General features: G+C 37.3%; 1 protein-coding gene across 1 annotated transcript in view; it reads right to left on the reverse strand.

Annotated features, from left to right (window-relative positions):
- Positions 1–21,176, reverse strand: part of BNC2 (basonuclin zinc finger protein 2) — a 232,588-nt gene that overhangs the window by 104,279 nt on the left and 107,133 nt on the right. The window contains exon 2 of the mRNA XM_059834103.1: positions 9,108–9,210. Within this exon, the coding sequence (XP_059690086.1) occupies positions 9,108–9,210 (103 nt within the window). The remainder of the gene's footprint in view (positions 1–9,107; positions 9,211–21,176) is intronic.

The raw sequence follows: 21,176 nt of genomic DNA on the forward strand, positions 1-21,176 counted from the left end.
TCAAAGGAATAAGCTGTCAAGGACCTTTATCCCAAGTTCTCAGGAGAACATCTGGGCTACTAGACACTTCCTGCATGGGCATACTGCATGAACGAAGACACCTGACTACGGGGACCACGGTAGGGAAGCTGAGATAGACCCTCTTCTTTTCTGTGGGATTTGGACCTTGCAGTCCTCTCTGTCAGGGTGTGCATTTGTGCCTATGTGAAGCGGGACTTCAGCACTGATGATTACCCGGATGGAGAAACACATGTAGATTAATCACATGAGTGTTCCAACACACAGCTGCTTTTGTGTGTGTTGGTATCATCTGTCACCTCTGCTAGAGACAGTAAGTATTGATCAGTCCATGGTGTCACAGCCCTGAGTGCACCAACTGGCCTTCACTGAGCTGACCAGCCTCTCCAGAGATCTCCACCCTGCATTCTCAGTCCATGAGTCCAGGACCCCTACTAAAGCTCAGGCCTGGACCTTCATTCTCTACCTAAGGTACATCATAGGTGTGCCTGTCTGTAGTCCTGTTTTCTAGATGACCCTCACACCCATGCTACAACCTGGTCTTCAGCCCTGTCTCTGGCCCCTCCTTCTTTTGTTCCTGACTGGAGTCCCTAGCTGGACACTTGACCTGACTCATTCCCTTGCCATGCCTGAGGTTGTCAATGGACCCAGTTACCAGCACCTGGTTCTGTCTACCGTGATCAGACCTTGAGGAACTGTGCTCACGGTGCAGACATGGCCCAGTGCTGGAGCTGCCCTTGACTCCTGGCTCATACCTCTTTGTTGGGCAGTTCCACTTTTGCTGCTCCTTGAGACCTGGATTGACAGTGTCATTGTGGAAACCTACAATTTATAATGGAAGCTACTAAATTAGTATATCTCTTTCTATTACCTTGACTAGTCATTCATCTTTGATCTTTCCTATCTCTTGTCTCCAAAGGCAAATGCCTCCTTCCTATCAGTCATTAACACCTTCTTAAAATATTCTCTCCCTTAATAATGGTGAGATAGAAGTTAATATGTATCTTAATGGCCCTAATACCATCTGGTTGACATACTATATACATTGAGACAGAAGCACTTTTGGGAGTCCTGGATTGTGGTCTGGATTTGGCGGATTTCCATCTTAATCCAAATGCACCTCAAATTCCATTAACTGTGATTCACAGGTTCACAGAAAGTCTAGGGTGGAAAGGATTTCTGCAGATTGTCTGGTGCAGCCTTCTATTGAAAGCAGGGCCTCAGATTAGGTTATCTCTGGCCCTGTCAAGCTGAGTCTTTGATATTTACAGTGGGGGAAATTCCACCACTTCTCCAGGCAACCTATTCCATCTTTTATGCAGCCTTGAAAACTGTATTGAAAATGCAACAGGCACTGCCCACCTACTATCATCATTCTGTTTGGATGGAGTACTGTGTTGTAGAGGCATTTTACAAAGGCAAGCCAAGACCATGGCGGTGTTTCAGTCTAGGGTGTAACTCTGGTTCAAGCCTATGAAATGCTCTCCCACGTGTGCTAAACCACCTCAGTTTTCCCAGGAAAATCTGCTGTCCTAAAGTTGCTGACAGCTGAAGATATTCAGACCTTGGTAAGACTGGTTCATACAGCTAGTTCTACCATTCATTAAACATCAATCTTTCCCACCCCAAGTCATGTACAGTGACCATTTCACAAAGCTCCTGTTAAATATACTTCAGAAAAATTGATTGTAATCAATTAGAATACAATTAGGGAAGTCTTTGAGACTCATGTTATATATTTCTTTTATTGTCTTTTCTATTTCTAAAATCCAGATGGAAAAGGGATAATAAAGTAACACTATTGTCTGCTAAATTAATCTGGGGCAAGTTTCCTCATAATGCTACAGCTCAAACTGAAATTATTCCTAGTAGGTAAAAAAAAATAAATGTATTTTCCATTGAATTTCACATTTGCAAAACAGAAAGCTGAGGTAAAGTTACCCACGGTATTATCGTTACTTTGTAACATCTGAAAGCAGTATGAATTTTTTATTCTTGCAGTCAAATCCTGTTTTAACCTTACGAAGCTATAAGGAATGGAGTGGTAGGGTTTGTTTCATTTAGAGGTCTTTCAATTTGTGTTCTGCTTAACCTAGTGAACTCTAGTTAATTAAGCTGTTCCTATAAACAATTAAGCTTCTTGTAGGATCGTTAAGAAGATATAAAAATTTATGATGTAATAAAGTGTAATAAAATGATAAAGTGGTTAGCACATCACAGCAATTCATGTGCAGCAGCATAGGTGTTGAAAGAGACAAGTGAGCAGGTACTGTCCCATAAACATCCTGGAGAATTGTGGATGCATGTTGCAGAAGCCCCCCACCGCTGCCCCACAAACCCATCGGTGATTTACACTCCCATGTCCCACAGAATTCATCTTGCTTATCTGGGAATCAAGCAGTGAGCACCAGACACTCTTTTGCTCCTATCTGAAGCTATGCCATGTAGTGAACTTCCTCTCATCACACTTAAGTGGGCAAGATCAAGGGGTTTACTGACTACCTTTCCCAAAAGCAGCCTCTATTATGTCTGGAAAGAGGAATTCCAAGTGTTAATTAAAAAAATCATTATTTTTATTGCCTTTGCTCCATCTTGCACATAGCATGTCCATTTTTTTCCTTACTGGATCTTCTTCGTAAGAAGAGAGGGTAAGACATCATTGTCCAAGACATCTTCTAACATTTTATCGTATTGCATTGGGTGTACTAAATGGGATGAAGCCTTCTCTGTAAAATGTAAATTCAAGAATGACCAAATAACAGTATCTTGCACTTTTGAAATACCTTTAATCTAAGCCTGGGCATTTTATACCTAGTCAAGGGAGATCATAGCTATAAAAGTGGCCTTACATGTATTTCAGAGTTGTCAATGAGTATCTGACGGTATTAATGCAAGTTCTGTGAGAGTGCAAAGTGTGATTAGTAGATTAAAAGCTTTTCAGACAACAAAGTGTTCACAATGAGAATGGGCTTCACTTTGAGATACGAATATAGCTCAATCCAAGCAGAAAAGGGCACTATGTTTCAGAATGGGTCATGGTCTCTTTAGGGCTTACCAGGCACTGGAGCGGTCCTTAGCTGACTACTTAATGTCTGGTCAGGGGTAATCTCACCTGACCATGTCCAAGGGACATTGGCGTATTCAAACCCAGGGCTGTGAGCCAATAAAGTTGGGGAGAGGGAGAAAGGTCTAAGCTCTTCCTGATTGCATTAAGACGTCCTGGGGGTGGCAGGGAAGAAGAGAAAAAAGATTTTAATCTGAATGGACCCCCAGGGAAATCCAAGGAGATGTGAGTGTGAACATATGTTAAGTTAGAACCTGTGGTTTACCCCCAGGGAAAATCTTACTCAACACCGGAGGATGTCAAATTTGCATGAGGACTAAACCCTTGATCATATAGTTACTTAAGTATCAGCTGAATACAAGGGCAGAAAAGGAAGGCTTTTTATTTGATCTTGGGGCAACTAAGTATTATTTCCTTTCTGTCACTTGTGTCTTATAAACCTTTGAAACAACATTATTTGTCTTGGATGCCCTAATACTTGGATATTCTCATTTGCTTTTACCTCAGCTTGACTTGCATTAAGGGTGTTCTCGGAGTAACCCAAAGCAAACACTACATCACATCATTCCTACCAATGTGGTAGGCTTTAAAACCAGATACTGGGTCAGGGTACCCACAAGATAACAGAGTGCATCTTCTCTGTGCTGCATTGGCCACTTTGGGAATTGCTGCTGAAGGGAAGCAGAAAAGGATGGCATAGGCAGAAGGGGAACTTAAAAAAGTGTTTACCAGTAATGAATGTTAATCAGGTAAGGTTCCTGGAAGCAACTGAGTAATGAAAAATATGACTCAGCCTTCAGGGTCAAAAGAAAGTTACAACAGATGGGTTAAAACGCTTTTGTCAGTAAAAGACAGGAAAAGCCAGACTAGATCTAAAATAGTTTTACTTTAAAAGTCATGAAGAGTCTTTATTATCAATGAAATGTAGATAATTACTTTGCTAGAAATCTCTATGTAACTAAAAAAAAAAATAAATCTATGATGTTCTCAAGTGATTTTAAAGCATTTTAAGGAATTAAATAAACTGAATAGAAGGAAACAAGTATGTTTGTATGCTAAAATTGTGATTATTTTTTATATCCTGCAGAACAATACAAAAATAACCCAATTATTTTAGCAGTAAATTATAATAATAGGATTACATTTCTCCTTTCCTTTTTTAGGATTTATTTTCTACTATCTCCATTTTTAAGTAAAGAACAACAAGGCAGTTCTGCCAGCTTTTAGAGAGACTCTAAGATCTGTGGCATGGTTTTGTTTTATTTGGTTTTGTTTTATTTTGTTAGAGATCATCTTTGACTTTGCAAACCTGGATTTCTTTCAATTAACAGCTTTGGACTGAGACAAATATAGGAATTCTGCTGAATTTTATTTCAGCATAGCACTCCTCTTCCTTCCTGCCTCATTCCCATACAGTTCCTATTTAAAATCTAAACCTTCTTCCTGGACCAAGTCCTGTTAGCAACTTCGGGGTAAGGGAGAGATGTAATTTCTAAAATTTCCACAGCATTTTTCTTTTTCTCTTATTTTCTTTATTAATTTACATCTGTCCTTCCTTTCTTTTGTTCTCACTTCATGTTTCTTTTACTTGACGTTTCATGAACAACCATGTAGAAATTCAGAAAACTCAGCCATTCTGAATGAAGAAGTCACAGTCATGTCATGCCTCTGACTTTATGACAAAGTATTCTCCATTTTCTAGTGGAGGTTGCTGTTTTCATTGTTAGTCTCATTTACAGCAAGCTAGTACATGCATTGTATAAACACTGGCAGCAGCAAACTTCCTTCACAAGGTGAAAGTGTAACGCATGTGGCAAGTCTCTGAGCGTGAGTATTCACTGGGTGGCAGCTTTTAAATTGAAAAAGAGTAATGGATTTGCCCTATGTGTCAAAATCTACTAGTTAATGTCGTTTTCATTAAAACCAAAAGAAACTTAACCTCAGTTACTGGAAAAAAGCTCTGGCCAAGGCTGGGACTGGAGATGTGTCTGTATGTGGCCTCATCATATCTCAGAGAAGTACTAAAGCCTACTTGCATAAATAGCCTGGTCCCGAGCTGTGCCGACTGGCATGATGCAGATGAAAAGACACCAAAGATCACTAGAGTACTAAGGATCAGCTTTCTCTGAGAAAAAAAAAAAAGAAGGAAGACAGCAAAAATATTCACAGGATACTTCATTTCCTAGAGTAGACTGAACAGTGTGAAATTCAGCTAGTCCAAGAATGCACAGTACAGCAAACACATCTGAAAAACATGCTGCTGCTATCTGATTGAGTCTTACCAGTGATCAGTTTGAGGGCAAGACACAGAACTAGTATTTCTAATTTTCTGACTCTCTTTGAAACAAGGTGATAACGATTTCATACAAACTTAGTATTATTATACTGTGTTTTTTTAAATCACTGTGAAGTCTGAGATACTGAAACTAGAATTATTGTCATAAATAATAGCTTTAGTCCACCATGACATTTTGTCACCTTGGCACACCTTTTCAGAGCAAAACGATCATGAGAGAGGGTAGACTGTATCGGGTCTTTTGATCTGTTGGACTAGGTATAATAAGAGTATTTCTGCTAACAGTACAGTAGTTGTTATTCTGACATCAATGACAAGCATACAAGGCAAAATGCAAAGTCAATGAAATCAACAACTTTTTACTGCAGACTTGCTTAATTTCTTTTCTCATGGGCTAAGATACTTCTGCTAGGGGAAGTGAGTGGGAAATAAATTGGGTTTTTTTGATTATTTCCAATAACGTTTGAGTAAGTGATTATTGCGCTAAAGGTAGTAAAATGTCATGACTATCTTCATAGTATAGTATGTTACTTTCAATATAACAAAAATATCAGGAGAGGAAACCAATTCAAGCACTTGAGAAAGTCTTAATTTTTTGTAGACCTACATTATTTAAAAGCCACAAAATAGCAATTGCCTGTGTTAAAATAAATTCTCTTTAAAAAAAAAGACTGTTAAGATTTTAATAAGATCTTATTTTTCACCATATGGTCTATACAAAGTATCTTAACCATTAAAAAAAAAAGGGAAAACATCTAACTAAGAAGGAAAAACATCTAACTGTTATCCGTTTGCCTGCTTGAGGCCTAGGAAATGTCTTATCCAATTTAAACAATTTATTTTTTGTTTTAGAAAATTAATCCCCACCCAAGATGACAATATGAAAGCCAGGCTTCAGCTGAAAACAAATTAAAACAGTCTAGTTATCCAGATCCCTTAAAATATCCAGAGATTCACACCAGCAATAACCCATTCTCCATTATGCATAGCAGTACTAGAGAATGCTGCAATGCTCTGCACAGCTTTTGACTATAGCCTTAAAAACACTGATGGTAGGATTACCACTGTAGCACAGGGGTGCAGGGTCAAAATTCAATAAGCTGAACTTTTGCCAACAGAAACATTTACCTTGCCACAAAAGAACTCCTCTGGTGAATCTGTTCATATATTGACAATCCTACTTTTGGCAACTCGAGACAGAAGAAATTGAACTTGTAGGAAACCCTTCTTTTCAAGATGTGTGCAGCTCATTTTAGGTGAGCAAGGAAAAACATGAGAAAGACAATGGAAGCAGGAAAAAAGAAAACAGGCCAGCAGTTGCTAAGAGCAATAATAGTGTCGTGGCAGTATGCCTGTTCCTCCTCAGTCTAAAAATTCTAACATTTTAAATGGCAGTTATTAACATGAATTAACTCGGCACAGATTAGTCAAGTACAGTATAAGAAGACTGCAGTTCTAAGCTATTTTTGATCTATTCAGTTAATTATGATTCCAGGTTATCAGAACTGAATAAGCATGGTACTTCCTGTTGGAAACACCTATTCTTTGATAATTATATTCATTACAGCACTACATCATGTGTCAAGGAGCTGAGTTGAAATTCATTAATAAAAATCAGAAGGAAACCCTTTAATTAAAGCAGCAGGAAATACTATTTGCATTCAAGGAACAACTTCTGAATGTACTGTGCTAACGGTTTAAGAAAATCGCTTCTAAACAGTAACCTGATTCAGTCATTTTGAAAATCCAGGCGCTACACTGCAATGAAATGATCAGTCTCCTGAATGCTGCCCTCAAAATTCTGGAAAACAGCTAAGATCAAGAATTAAAGCAGATGCATCATAGTCTCCAGGAAGTAATTTATAAGCCTGTGCTTTGAGTATGTGTAGGAAACATACATCTGACTTGTCTCGCTCTGCCATAAAATGTAAATACTCCAGATGAATGTATACTAAGCGTACTAAAAAAAAATAAATCAGAGCATTCTTTGCTTGGTGCAGTAGTAAAACAAACACTTTCTAATAATATATAGCTGTATTAAGTTTTCTGTTTGGAATGTTAAGCACTCAGGTACAGGAGTAGGTGGTGTATCCCTGATCATCATGTTCGCCTTTCAACTTTCTGGATTTGTAAAACATGGACATTTCTATTATACACAGCGTGGTAATCTCAGATAACTGTCATGTACTCTGATTTTGAATTCAACCACCTCACAGGGAAGAATTTATCAGGAAAATCTGATCACACTCTTCTAAGATGTACTGGTTAAAAAGAGAATGCAGGATGCCCATATGCCAGAATCTAAGTGCTAAACTCCAAATTTCTATTACTCAACAGGACACCCTGGAAAACAGCTAGACAAATCTTCCCAATCTGTGGATCAGCAAATCCTTAGATGCTGATTCTACACAAAGCCTGAAGCATGCATGAACTATAGAAATTTTGCGAGGTTTAATGATCTTTCCAAGAAATGTGAGTCTGGTTATAGTGTGACTGAAGATATCTTTCTGGGAACTAAGAGGAGCAAAAATAAACCGTGTCCCTAGAGAACCTAGTATATTGTAAATCTGCAACCAGCTACCAGATTGGTGGTGTTAGGGTATTTCTAAGCAGACTGTGTATATTACTATGCAGTAACATAGGACTGCATGGTACCTGCAGTCCTGCTTTCCTTTCCATGCATGTGAATGTTTTAAAACCTTCTCTGGCAGTCTGTGCTGTTGAATTTGTTCAGCATTCACACTTGCCATATGCCAGCATGCTCAGGCACAAATACACACAAACTTGAACTAACTAGAGATCAAGTGCATCTTAGGAGGGAAGTACTAAGCTTCCACCCCAGGTCTCATCAAAATAAAATAAAATTTACAGAATATAACCCACTGAATGTCTGGCAGAAGTGGGGAATGAAGACTGTGCTTGCTTAGGTGCCAATAGCCTAGACCATGAGAAGAAATCTCCGACACTAATTTCTTCTGCAAACATAGTAATCTTTCTCTTTTTTCCCTTTTTTTTTCTTCATTAAACCATTTTAGGTATCCTCCTTATTTGCCTTCTAATTGTGTATACAGCTCTCTCTTTCTCTCTCATGCATAGCTTAATCAAGACTGTCAAGAAAAAAAAAACAGAAGGAAGGTCTAGAAGTGTATTTTGATGCCTTTATATAGGGTCTGGGCATTCTAATCCCTCCTTTCTTTCTTTAGCTACTTAAACATGGGAAGAGAGGTTCAACTCACAGATCATATATGCACACTTCTGTTGAGCCACAGAGGATACACTTACTTCATTCTGACATCCAAGCTCTTAAAGTTTGACATTAGTATGTTTGAATTTCCTTTAGGTTCAGTGACTTATTGGCTGATGCTTCTCTGAAATACAAACTCTGCTGTGCAACCATACTATAAACTTTTTGCCTTTCTTCTAAGCCCTGCTAGAACTACATTATTTCCTGGAGGCTAGAATATTCTTTTGAGCTGTACACAAGCTGTTGAACTCTAGAGGCACTTGCAGATATTGCCAGAATAACAGACCCTCAGTTTTCCGTCCTAGAAATTGGCTGTAAAAAAAGTATGTGCATCCATACACATACACAAACCCAGACTGCACGCACATGCATGTACAGACAAATAGATAACACTACCGTCTATATCATTCCAGCTCTTAGTATTTAAAGACACCATGAAAAATGGACAGAATAGAGAAGACAAACCCGGAACAGATATTTCTTACCATGTGCCACCCAGCCATGTTTACACTGATCACAGGTTCTCAGGTTAATCTTCCCTGGCTGAAAACATTCACATGTGCAATTTACCAGTGTACAGCGGATGGCCTGGAAAAAGCAACAGAAAACACATATTAATGTATTTCTTCCTTCTTGTACAAATCTGTTGTGAGAGCTAGAAGGGTATTAAGTGTACAGCAAAAAACCAGCCTTCTAACATTCAAAGCATTGCTCATTCTTTTAAGTAGAGATTAATTTTTTTTCAAAAACATACATCAGTATGCCTGAGCAATGACAACCAAAGTGCTTATTCAATAATAACATAGTCTGTTATCCCACGGAGATGAATACATTCCTAAAGTCTTTAAAAGAATTGCTCTATTTCCTTCAGGAAAAAAAAGCAGTAGGATGAGGATTCTGTAGGTGTTCCACAAATTTCCTGGTTTTGCATCAACTGCCTGAAGGAAAATGTTACTAGTGATGTCTTACCATAGCAGCATATCAGCTTGATTAAAATCAAGAGTAAAATGAGGAAACAAAAACATACAAAAAGGAAAACTACAGATGTCTTTCTCCTTCCCGCATGGTATCCAAAGGTTTTTCTCAAGTTTCCTTTTTGGGGTTCACATAAGATAGAACTATGCTACAGAAAGGAGTCATAGATTTTATGTGTTCCCAAAACAGGATAAAATGGTCAAGGTACAAGAATAGGTCTGGTTCATAAAACGTCCTGTAACTTTCCTTTGCATCTATCACTTACTCCAATATCTATGCATAACCCTTTACATCTTAGCACTCCCTATTTGTCAAAGATATATTTCTCAGTTTTGCAAAAGATGAAACTATTTCAAAGCAGCGATGCTAAAACTCCAGTCCCACGCAGAGATCTAAAATTTGCTTAAATAATACACCTTACTAATAGCTCATCTCCCTTTTAAAAATTATGTTTAAAATTACGCAGGTTTACTTTGACAGGGGCTAGCTACGTCCACAGAAAAGTGAATATAAATTGAATGAGAGTCTTTTTAATGTGTAACAGACATATGTTTTTAAATAGTGTAGAAGATGACCTGTGCACTTCAAACTGCTACTAACAAATTTATGGCATGCATTTAGATGTAATTTGCATGGAGATTTCTGAGACACAGAGGCTTATTCTGATCATTCACAGATTAACAATCTACTGTAACTACCAGAGCTGCCAGGAAAAGGTATCTCTATAGATTTAGATGCAATCAATGATTACTTGGGGGCTAAGGTGGGGGAAGGGTGCTTGATACCTATGGCCACCAAGATACTGAAGCATTATGAAGGCTCTTGCCTGTTCCAAACAATTAACACCCCCCACACACACACTCTTTCCATACCAAAAAAGAATTACCTTAACTAGACTGACTTAAAGAAAATTAACTTTAGCTTGGCCAAGCTAAACTCCTTGGTTGCTGACAATGAAAAAGGTTTTAAACGTTTTATCTCTTTACTTATTTATCTGCATCAGCTAGCAATTTAAAGCCATTTATAGTTCCTGGATCCACTTAAAATCTGTATTTCTCTGACAATTTTCTGGTACAAGAGTCCTATCTCCCTCCTATCCTATCTGCTCTTTTACTATCTTTTACTCTCAAAAACCTAGTGGGGAAAAAAAATATCATGCTCTCTTATGCCTGACACTTCAGGGCCTCAGTCCCAATGTCACCTGTCCAATTACTCATTAGCTAGGTTATAAAACACTGCTGTATGTATGCGTGATTAAAAGAATTAGTAATATGAAATATAAGGGTACCAAAGAAGTGCTGACCGTGCAAGAATAATATATGTGTTTGTGGGTTATGAGAAAAAAATTCTCCTGAAAGGTCCTGTTTCGTGTTCAATAGTTTATTGACTCAGTAATATATCAGGTCTCCACCGGTCAGTAATGGTGTTCTTCCTCTAATATGTTCATTAATTAATGAACTCAGTAATTAATTGTACTGCAAGAAGAATGACTTACAAAATGGTATTCTTATTTTACCATAAAAGGTTTTCTCACATTCACCACCTTTTTTAAACCTCTGCACCAATGTGACACACACTTATTGTATCTGTTATTTTGTCTCGTTCATGTGTCACTTACAGTATGTATAATACGAGTAATATAATATACGTACACATACTAGATGAAACTGTGTCATTTGGTAGAGTTCCTTCATTAAGGCTCATCAGCATTTCCATTACAACCATACCTATTTTTGGCCTAGAGGTTAACAGGTTGCCTGTAAAAACTCAATTCAGCTTGAATCGGAAATACAATGTTTCAGCCTGAGAGTGAGTTTTATTACACACATTCAAAAATGATTCATTTACCCATTATAAATTATAAGATGGGGGGAAAAAGTTAGAGAGGTTTCATGCTTCTTTTCACGTTCTTATCAAGACAAGGCTGTCTTGATAGTGTAAAGTGTTGAAGGAGATTAACTAATTAGTAAGATTTCTATCTTTTATACATACACCCCTCAAAAATTCATGCAAACTTTCCACAAACTTGAAAATATCAGCCTGTTTCTCAAATAACTAAATCTGAAAAGTCTTCAAAAAGAGCTATGCATTTTTATAAAGCAGTATGTATTGGCATGAGAAACTCCAAAGATAAGTAGCATGGCCAAAACATTCAGCCTGGCCTTACTTGGCCACTTATTCTGCAAAAGGTGTGCTGATGCCAGGTTGTAATCTGGTTTCAGTAGTTTCCCATCCCATCACTGAGAATCCCATGCATACTTCTGAGTGATGATGATAATTCCTCAAGCTGCAAGATGCTCATTTAGGACTGGAAAAATTCATATTCCAGCTCATATTCTGGCGTAATCTTGAGCAAATTAGTTTGTTAGCCTGATGCTTACATTCCCTAAACCATAACCAGCACAATGATAGTAAAGTGGTGTTGTCAGGGTAAATGCAAAATAAATTGTGAGGCACTCTGAAGTGATGGAGGTTATCGAAAATCTCAAGTAGAATTTAGTCTTTATTTCAAAGATTCATTTTTCTGTTTACTCAGTTAATCCTGAATCATTGTAACTACCTCAGATCACTACAATATCCAACATGAAACCAGCATAACTTGGTGGAGTGAAGATTCAAGATGCTGGGAACAGTGTGTGTTCCTACACACACAGATGGAACATTAACATTCATTAACATGAAAGAAAGCATTGTCTTTAAAGACCTTCACAGTGCAACTGACATATGTATTGAGCCTTAAAAGGATATGCATCTGGATTATTAACAGTATCTTTCTACTGGTTTTCAATAGTATTTAATTTAGGCATACAGCTCGCTGACAGTTTGTGGAACAGGCTCAGGAATGACCCAGAATGGCAGCAGGAGATGAATGTGGCATAGATTCACCTAAGAATCCAAAGCTCTAATGCAGCCCCTTCATTTCCCAGCAGCGGGATTTTAAGGTACAGAGGGGATAAAAGTACGGTAGCTGATGTGCTTGTAGGTAGCAGCGTGGATTGGTGTAACTGTGGTTGGACATCTGTTACTGCTTAATTTGAAAGAGGTAGGGTGGGGAGTAGGGATAATAAAAAGCTCCTGAGTGAGTCTGCAGCAAATACACTCTTGTAGCCATTGTTCAAACCTGTTAAAAAGTAGGTATAAAAATCCAAGGGTGTAGCAATGCTAAACTTTTGCCAGAAAATCCTTCTGAAAGAGTACTGCTAGGCATTCCAGAAGTCACCCACTGTAATTCTGCCTTTGCAACATATTGCTAAAAAGTTTACGTAATGGGACTCTGTGTACTACACTATTTTCTAGGGAAAGAAACAGAAGTTATTCCTGACTAAGGTTTTCCTCAGAAGCTTCTCCAAGAAAGACAGAAAGAAAACAGAAGGAAAGGAAAAGAAACCAATGAGCTTCCATAATGAGCGGAACAGTAAAATCAGCAGATACAGGCTCCCCTTGCACAAGCTGATAGGCAACCCTGTATTTAGATGACAACTTGCAGGTTAAGGCCCTTGAGTAAGCAACAAAACATGGTTTTCTATAGCTTCCTGAAAAGTGCCATTATGCTCTACCACATCAATGGTCTGCAGATAACAGGAGTTCTCAGACATTTTTATATATCCCTTCCATTGAGTTCCTAACACATCACTCCTTGCATTTCTACCAAATTACAGTGGCCCTTGAGGACCTGTGGAGGAAATGGACTGGATTTCAGTAGAATAATTTTAAATAGTTTATACAACTGATTCCCTAAATCCTAAAGCAACGCTATTAAGGTTTAAGAACAAAATACACATATACAAGAATAAATTAATGATTTTATAATTTACACTGAAACATTCAGAAATATCTTGCTGCTCTCTTTGAGATCTTCTTCCTGTAGAGTGTAATGCAGAAAAAAGGGAACTTTGCCTCGTATTAAAGCATGTGGTCTAGTACACCTATGCATAAGTTTGTATGGCTAACATTAAAAGATGTTAGACCTGACTTCTGTGGGTTTCCCCCAGACCAAGGATATTAATTTAACATTGTTTGGGTGATCTAATTATATCTAACAAGTAAATATTATTCACATATTAATAGGAACAGCCTATAGCAGTAATGGAAAATCAATCTGTCTGGCTGTTTTGCAGAGCTTCCAAGAGATAAGAAGCAATAACCTATCATGAAAGGGATCACAGTGTGGGAGAAGGAGGAGAACACGTAAAGAAGAGATATGATTCCTCCTCTGGAGTTCTTACAAATGACCACAAAAGATGGAGGCAGTTTAAAATGATGCAACATTCTGGAGAGACAGGTAAGTTTTGCAACTTCCTTTATACTGAATTTTACTAGTAAATCTAACAAAAATTCTTAATGTAACTTGTGATGAGGCTCCAAGAGTCCTGTGAGGTTAAATAGCATCTTAATGAAGTCTCAGCTACATCCTTCTATACAGTGGGCAGTGCTTAACAGAGCCTTTCTCTAATGTCATTGCCTCATCTTTCTCATTTACAAAAAGGTATTTAAGAAATGTCTCCTATCAAGCCACCTATGATATAAGGGATCACTGTGCACCTGAATACACAATGGAGTCAACTATACTCACTCGCTTTGCATGGAATTTCCATCTACCTGTCTAAAGCATCTATCATACATTTATCCTACAGAGCTCACACAATCTAAATCCACTGTTACCAACCACAGGAGCATGAGGCTTCAAGATAATTTGGCCCAATGTTTATGTAATCTTTTTAGTGAGACTTCAAACCAGCAAACTGGTGCATAAATGCTGTTTCTTACAGCTGCATTAAAATCAGTAAGACTCTGTGTGAGTATGCACTCTGCATACATGTATTAGTAAGGATGTCAGGGTTTTTAAACACACACATATACATACATGTATACTTAAAATTTAGATTTTGCATAATGTGGTAATTCAAAAGTTCTACGCATTTTAGTAATAAGGGCAAGAACTTTCCATATTTAATTGATAAAATAAATGATCTTGTTTATGACTTTTAAAACTATAAAAAGTTCTGGTGGTGCTTGTTAATAAATGAAATATTTGGATGAAATGATGGGAAGTATTGAAAAAGTAAAAGCAAAAAGCACTTTTTGCAGCTTATCTCTCAACTTTAAGAAAAACCCAAACCAAACATGTCAAATACAATCTTTTCTTTCCGCTGTCAAACAGTTTTAATTCTATATTATAGACACCCAATATCTAATTTTGAACTAATATTTTATGGAAAGTAAATAACACTGTCATTGGGAGAATAATTTAAAGCCATACAGCAGTTGGTCTTGAGACATGATGGCACATCAAAATAATCATTCAAAGTTAACGAGCAAGAAGTTGATGAGAAACACAGAGATCTACTCTTCTGTTGCTGTATGTTGACTCATGACAAGAAAAGATATGAAGCAGCAGACAACAGCTAAGTCCTGCAAGTGTTCCAGCATTTTTTTAACGGAAAGTCTTCTCTGCCATTAAGTTTTTCTTACTGTTTCTTGGTTATAAAGTGAAGAAGATAAAATCTGTCTATATAAATTGACACTATTACTCAGTGCAGGATTGTACCATACTACAATTTAAGGTTGGGGGTTTTTTTTCTTTCTTTTTCAGAGCACATATTGTATGCTCTGTAAACAGCTCTTAGAAAATCTGTCGCTTCTCTTCTTTACTACTTCAGGAATCCAAATAAATTGTTTTCTCTCTTGTCAATTAAGTATTTTTTAAAAAGACCACAGCATAAATTCTGCTGTGTAAATGGCAAAAAGATCCCAATGAAATTATACTATTTTTAATAGCTGGCAAATCAGGAGTACAACAGAGTTTGTTTTAAATTAACACCAAAAGGAGGATCATTTGCATACTGACATTTAGGAAATGCACAATGTGACCTGCCTATAGTAAGCTTGGTATTATAGGGAATTGTTGTGGTTTAACCCTCGCTGGCAACTAAGCACCACCCATCCGTTCGCTCACTCCCCCCTGCTAGGATGGGGGAGAGAATGAGAAGGGTAAAAGTGAGAAGACTCATGGGTTGAGATAAAGACAGTTTAACAGGTAAAGCAAAAGCCACGCAGGCAAGCAAAGCAAAACAAGGAATTCATTCACCACTTCCCACCGGCAGGCAGGTGTTCAGCCATCTCCAGGAGAGCAGGGCTCCATCACGCGTAACGGTTACTTGGGAAGATGAACGCCATCACCCTGAATGTCGCCCCCCTTCCTTCTTCTTTCCCCAGCTTTTATTGCTGAAAGTGATGTCATATGGTGTGGGATGTCCCTTCGGTCAGTTGGGGTCAGCTGTCCCGGCTGTGTCCCCTCCCAAACTCTGTGCACTCCAGCCAACTTGGTGGGGGCGGGGAGTCAGTGTGAGAAACAGAGAAGGCCTTGACGCTGTGCAAGTACTGCTCAGCAATAACTAAAATATTGGGGTGTTATCAACACAGCACAAATCCAAAACACAGCACCACACCAGCCACCATGAAGAAAATAAACTCGATCCCAGCCAAAACCAGCACAGCAATTTTTTATAATTTATAGACAGCCATACTACCTAAGTGAAAAGATCACCAAAGCTTGGATGTGGGCAATAAAAAATCTGCAGTTGTTCAACTTTGAGCTAGACTTTAGGAAAACCTTTTGTATTTGAGACCACAAACTTGTGTCCTTATTTAATTGCTCACACATTTGACAAGACTTAGAAAAACAACTACAGATGTTGTGGGCCACCAAATACATTCCTAATTCATTGCTGGCAGATAATTGCACCTACAATGTTATGAGGCAATCACCAAAAGTCAGAGATTGGGTACATTTCACTAATCATTTAAGCCCATGAGCATTAAAATAAAAAGAATATTTCCTTTTTCAAGAACAAGAATGGCCCAGTCTGCCCTCCACCCTTTGCAGTTGTCTATAGCTTCTCTCTGTGCTTCAGAATGTTTAATTGCTGAACCTGTACTCGTTTGGATTATAGAAAAATCACAGTGCATGAGATTGTGAATGAAGTTCATTTCAAGAGAAAATATCCCTTCCCAAGGAAACTCACAAATAAAATGGAGAAAAAAAATCTCCAATAAAATTAGAAAAGCAGACAGATAGAAGTCATTACACCTTTCCTACGTTAATTTCCAAAGTATATTTTCACTTCTAAGAAAGAAGGAAAATTGGGGTGGGAATGCTTGCTGTACTTTCTACAGAATGAAGAGCAGACATGCAGAAGTATTTCTGTCTCTGCAGAGAAACCTAATGTCTCCATCATGTAATTCTGGTACAAAAATGACAATTTTTAAACTCACCTACAATTTTTATATGGGTAATTCTGCAGCTAAAACACTGGACAGAAAAAGGGGAATGCCTCGATTCTGATTCTGAGTCTGCCACTCCCACAGATGCAGTGTGTGGCACTGGTTAAGTCACTTACTTAACCACTCAATTTCTAACTGGCTGATCTATAAAAACTGGGTAATGATATTACATACCATTTTCAGAGATGAGACTAACAAACTGCTCACAGAACACCGTAAAGTATGAGGACAGAAGGTAAGGCAGAAGAATGAAGCATTACTATTTCTTCCGTTGGCACAAAAATTTTAACAGATTTCTTTTAATTATGCAACTTTAGGTGGGTTTACCATTGGTAAAGGAATAATTTTAAACACAGGAATCACCTAGAGAAAATAACCTTAACTGATAGATGACCATTTTTAACTTCAATAGCTATAGCCTAACAGTGCATTGCCCAAAACAAAAAACAGTAAGGGGGAATACACTTTGCACTTGAATGGTCTTAAACGTCCATGCAATGCAATGAGGTTTCCGATCTCTCTCCCATTCAGAGATACCCAAATATTTTCTGAGTTGTTCACGGCATTGCAATGTTTTAGTAGCAATTTCACATCACACCATATTAGTATTGTTTCTTACTTGTATTTATTTTCAGTAATACAATTTGAAAGGTACTAATATTGTTACATTTCTCTGTGGCATTCAAGAAAACAGTTACTAATACAATATGAAGTGAAGGATGCTAACAAGAGAAAAAGCTGTTAATAGGATAAAACAGCTTTTCCTGGAATAAGAACAACCTAGCCTTCAAGCATTTTAGAAAAACATTTTCAACTCTTCTTGAGAAAAAGCTTGTAAATGAATGGGGAGTAAGAAAAGAAGGAAAAAGAATAAAACGTCATTTGTAATGCTGCACTTAAATTAAGAGTCACTCTTCAATTCTACTTTAGATACTTCCAGAAGTAGGAACCTGTGTGAAGGAATGCTACTTAGACTTTTCTAGAGAAAACAAATATAACGCAGAATAGCTTTTTATTTTCCAGGAACTTTCTGTAGGCCATGTTCATCCTGATTCTACACACTCAATGCACAGTGCTGCCAAAAGGATATTCTACAAAGACTGCAGGTACAAGATCACCCTATGTTCTGTAGCATGTAAAACTAGCCTGAGGTTCCCAGGCATCAAAGGCAAAGTTGTTTGCACTGAAAAAATTAAGACTGACAAGTGCTTCTTTGCTTAAAATTTGAAGAAAAACACATGGTTGATTTAAGAATGAGATTCCCTGTGCCTGAGAGCATGTTAGCAAACGCAGACGTTGTTCTTATAGATGAAAACCAGATTCATGTTATGAAACCAACACTGTCAGTCACTGGAGTTCAGCAACGCACTTTGTCAAGGCAACTACCAATGCCAGATCAGTACCCCACAATGCAGATGGATGCACCTGCAAAAAGCCTCACATACCCTCCTCTATCCATGACTCTTCTAGAGATCAACATTGCTAGCTCCACTCAGCTCCTCACCTCAAGTAAGCACAACTACAGTCTCCTTTAGAGAGCACAGGAGGCAAATTGCTTCCACTGGTTTTACTGCCCTGCCCACCCTGGACCAATCATTCTCTGTTGCTGAACTGAACAAGTGAACGGTTTACTATTTCTACACCATCCTTGCACACAACATTATTGCTTTTATATGAAAAAAGAAAAACATTCCCCAAACAGAAAAACTTTACTTAGCCATTGCTAGTAGAAGTATAACCATTTTTCTTTCTATAAACCTTACTGACACCTCTGCAGGGGAAAAAGAAAAAAGTCTCTGCTGGCAACTATGTAAGATAAAGTATACTAAGATTCCCATACTGTGGTATCAGCCTTGCTATTCACAACAGACTTCCATTTTCTTACAGCAAATGTTTTTAGAAGAAAGTATGTAAACCAATAACTTTTGAAACTTGTGATGTAAAAATTAAAACTAAATAGAGCATGCCCCAAAAGGAAATTTTTCCTGCGGTATCTTAAAAAAGACATTGAGCTTGCGGATGTAGCGTGCATGTGGAAGGAAACAATCAACATATTTTTGTCATATTACATGGAATATTGTGTCAGTAATCCATGAAAGAAGATTTTATCAATAGATTACGAATGGTTCAAAAGAGTTATTTAAATCTATTAAACCAAATATCTGTTCTTCTTGTACTGTTTCTACACAAATTAACCAGAAGATGATGAGAAGGTTTGAAGTCTTAAAGGTCATCAGATAAATAACTCATGTTCTCAAGACTAGTTTTGTTTGGTCTCAAACAGTTATAGTCTGTCCAGTAAAAAATACAAGTGAAAACATGTAAATATGCAAAAATATCACCTTTAACAGATAAATAAGGAACCTTTTAAGAAAAACATAAATGTCCACACAAAATTAATGTTGGCAAAATCAGTAGTTAGGTTTTTTATTTTTCACCTTTTACTTCTGTAAATCAAAAGAATAAGCAAAATCTAATTTAAACAAAGTAAAATGCAGCATGGCTCCTGGAATAGCTATTCCCTTCTGCCTGTTTATTCAGGAATTCTCCTTTAAAAATATCACAAACGCATTGTTTTATTGTCTAATCTGCCCTTCAGGAAGACTTCACTTTTCAGGCTTTTCTTTACCTTCTCAGATGTTACTGCTTTCTGGATTCTAGATGATGGGCTTTCAATTTGGCCAAAAAAATACATGGATTTAGACTGCACTGTGCTGCATTTTGGCCAGTGAAGATAAATGTGAGTTCTATAGAAGTTACATGAAAATATTATAATGAAAGATTTTATTGTTCTGAAATGAAGTGCAATTAATTAAAATCTGTTAGAAAGTTGATTTTCTAAAAAGAAATTAATCTTTTCTATCTCACCAAGATCAACACTCTCTACCACGTGCCACATTTTTAACTTATAACCTAAAGCAATAACTTCTTACTAAAATTAAGTAGAGACTCAGTCCTGCACTGTTCCTTCAGTGACCAACTCTCTGTCAGCCCAAAACTGATACTGCAACAAGTAAGAACAAGCAGCCCACACAACCTTTTATTTTTTCTTTCCCCCAAAATGCCAGACTAACAGGTGAAAATTTTTCTTTGCATTAGATAATGTTGTTCACTAAACATGTATTTCTTTTATTCATGTATCTTTTAAATTTTCCTTCTTCAAGACTTCCTGAAAAAAAAGCCATGGAATTTTTGCACAAAGGTTTGCTAACGTATGCTCTCTCCCTTCAGCTTATGTATGAGAGAGAAGAATTCCAGTAAGTGTGAAACAGGTAAAATGTTTTTCCACAGCCAGAATGGAGCATGATTATATACATAACCACTTATTAAGAGAGAGAGAGAGAAAGAAAGAAAAGGGAAAAAAAAAGAAAAAAACATGTTATTGGTTTTCTCAGAAGGATTTTCTTTTATACATAGCTTTATCCTATAATTTTGTCCCTGTTGGGCACACTGCCTAAATTTAAACACAAACAGTCAAGCAATGAAGAAACATTACCGCATTTACTGTGAACAAAAACTCCCAGTTGTACAGTGAAATTTTAATACATTTCAACTTATCTCTTTTACTAATGGGGAGAGTACAAACCCTGCAGGAATTCTTTCTGCAAACTGGTAATTACAGTAGACTCACTTTTTTATAATGCATATGTATAGTCAAGACACAAGAACCATAGCTGCCCTTTTGATGTAGGTTACAATAGGAATGTTTAAAAAAAATTATGAAAATCTACAGCAATTCTAAAGGAATGCATTATTTCATGGGAAGTTGTCCTTTAGCTATACTCAAGAACACAAATATACATAATACAATATAATATACACATATTTATCTGCTTTTATAAACCGAAGCACAAGCTTTATCAGTTTGTTCTTTTTATTCAAGTGGTTTGGTTTTTTCCCAATGTACAGAATAAATCTGCCCCTACTGGTACAAAGCTGGAGTTTCCATCCTACAATATCATGTATGAGCTCAGAAAAAGATTTTTGTTCTCCCAGGCGTCTTCCTCTGCACAACCTTCAAATTTAAATAGTTTTGATCTCAAAATTTATGTCTCATTAAATCATTATAACACATATTTAAAAGCACCATTTCAATTGCATAGATTTGCAACATACAATGTCCAACTCAGCTAAGATAGGACATGCTGTGTCTGGCAGAACGTGTTTGAAGTGTACACAAAGTCAGATGTAATTTAATCCAAGGGGGTGTGAAATCAAAGTAAGATCTACTGCCACTGTCATACATAGGGGCAATATTTATCTTTAATATAATAATGACAAGACAGAGCTATATG

This window comes from Gavia stellata, chromosome Z, assembly GCF_030936135.1.
Source record: "Gavia stellata isolate bGavSte3 chromosome Z, bGavSte3.hap2, whole genome shotgun sequence".
Taxonomy (NCBI): domain Eukaryota; kingdom Metazoa; phylum Chordata; class Aves; order Gaviiformes; family Gaviidae; genus Gavia; species Gavia stellata.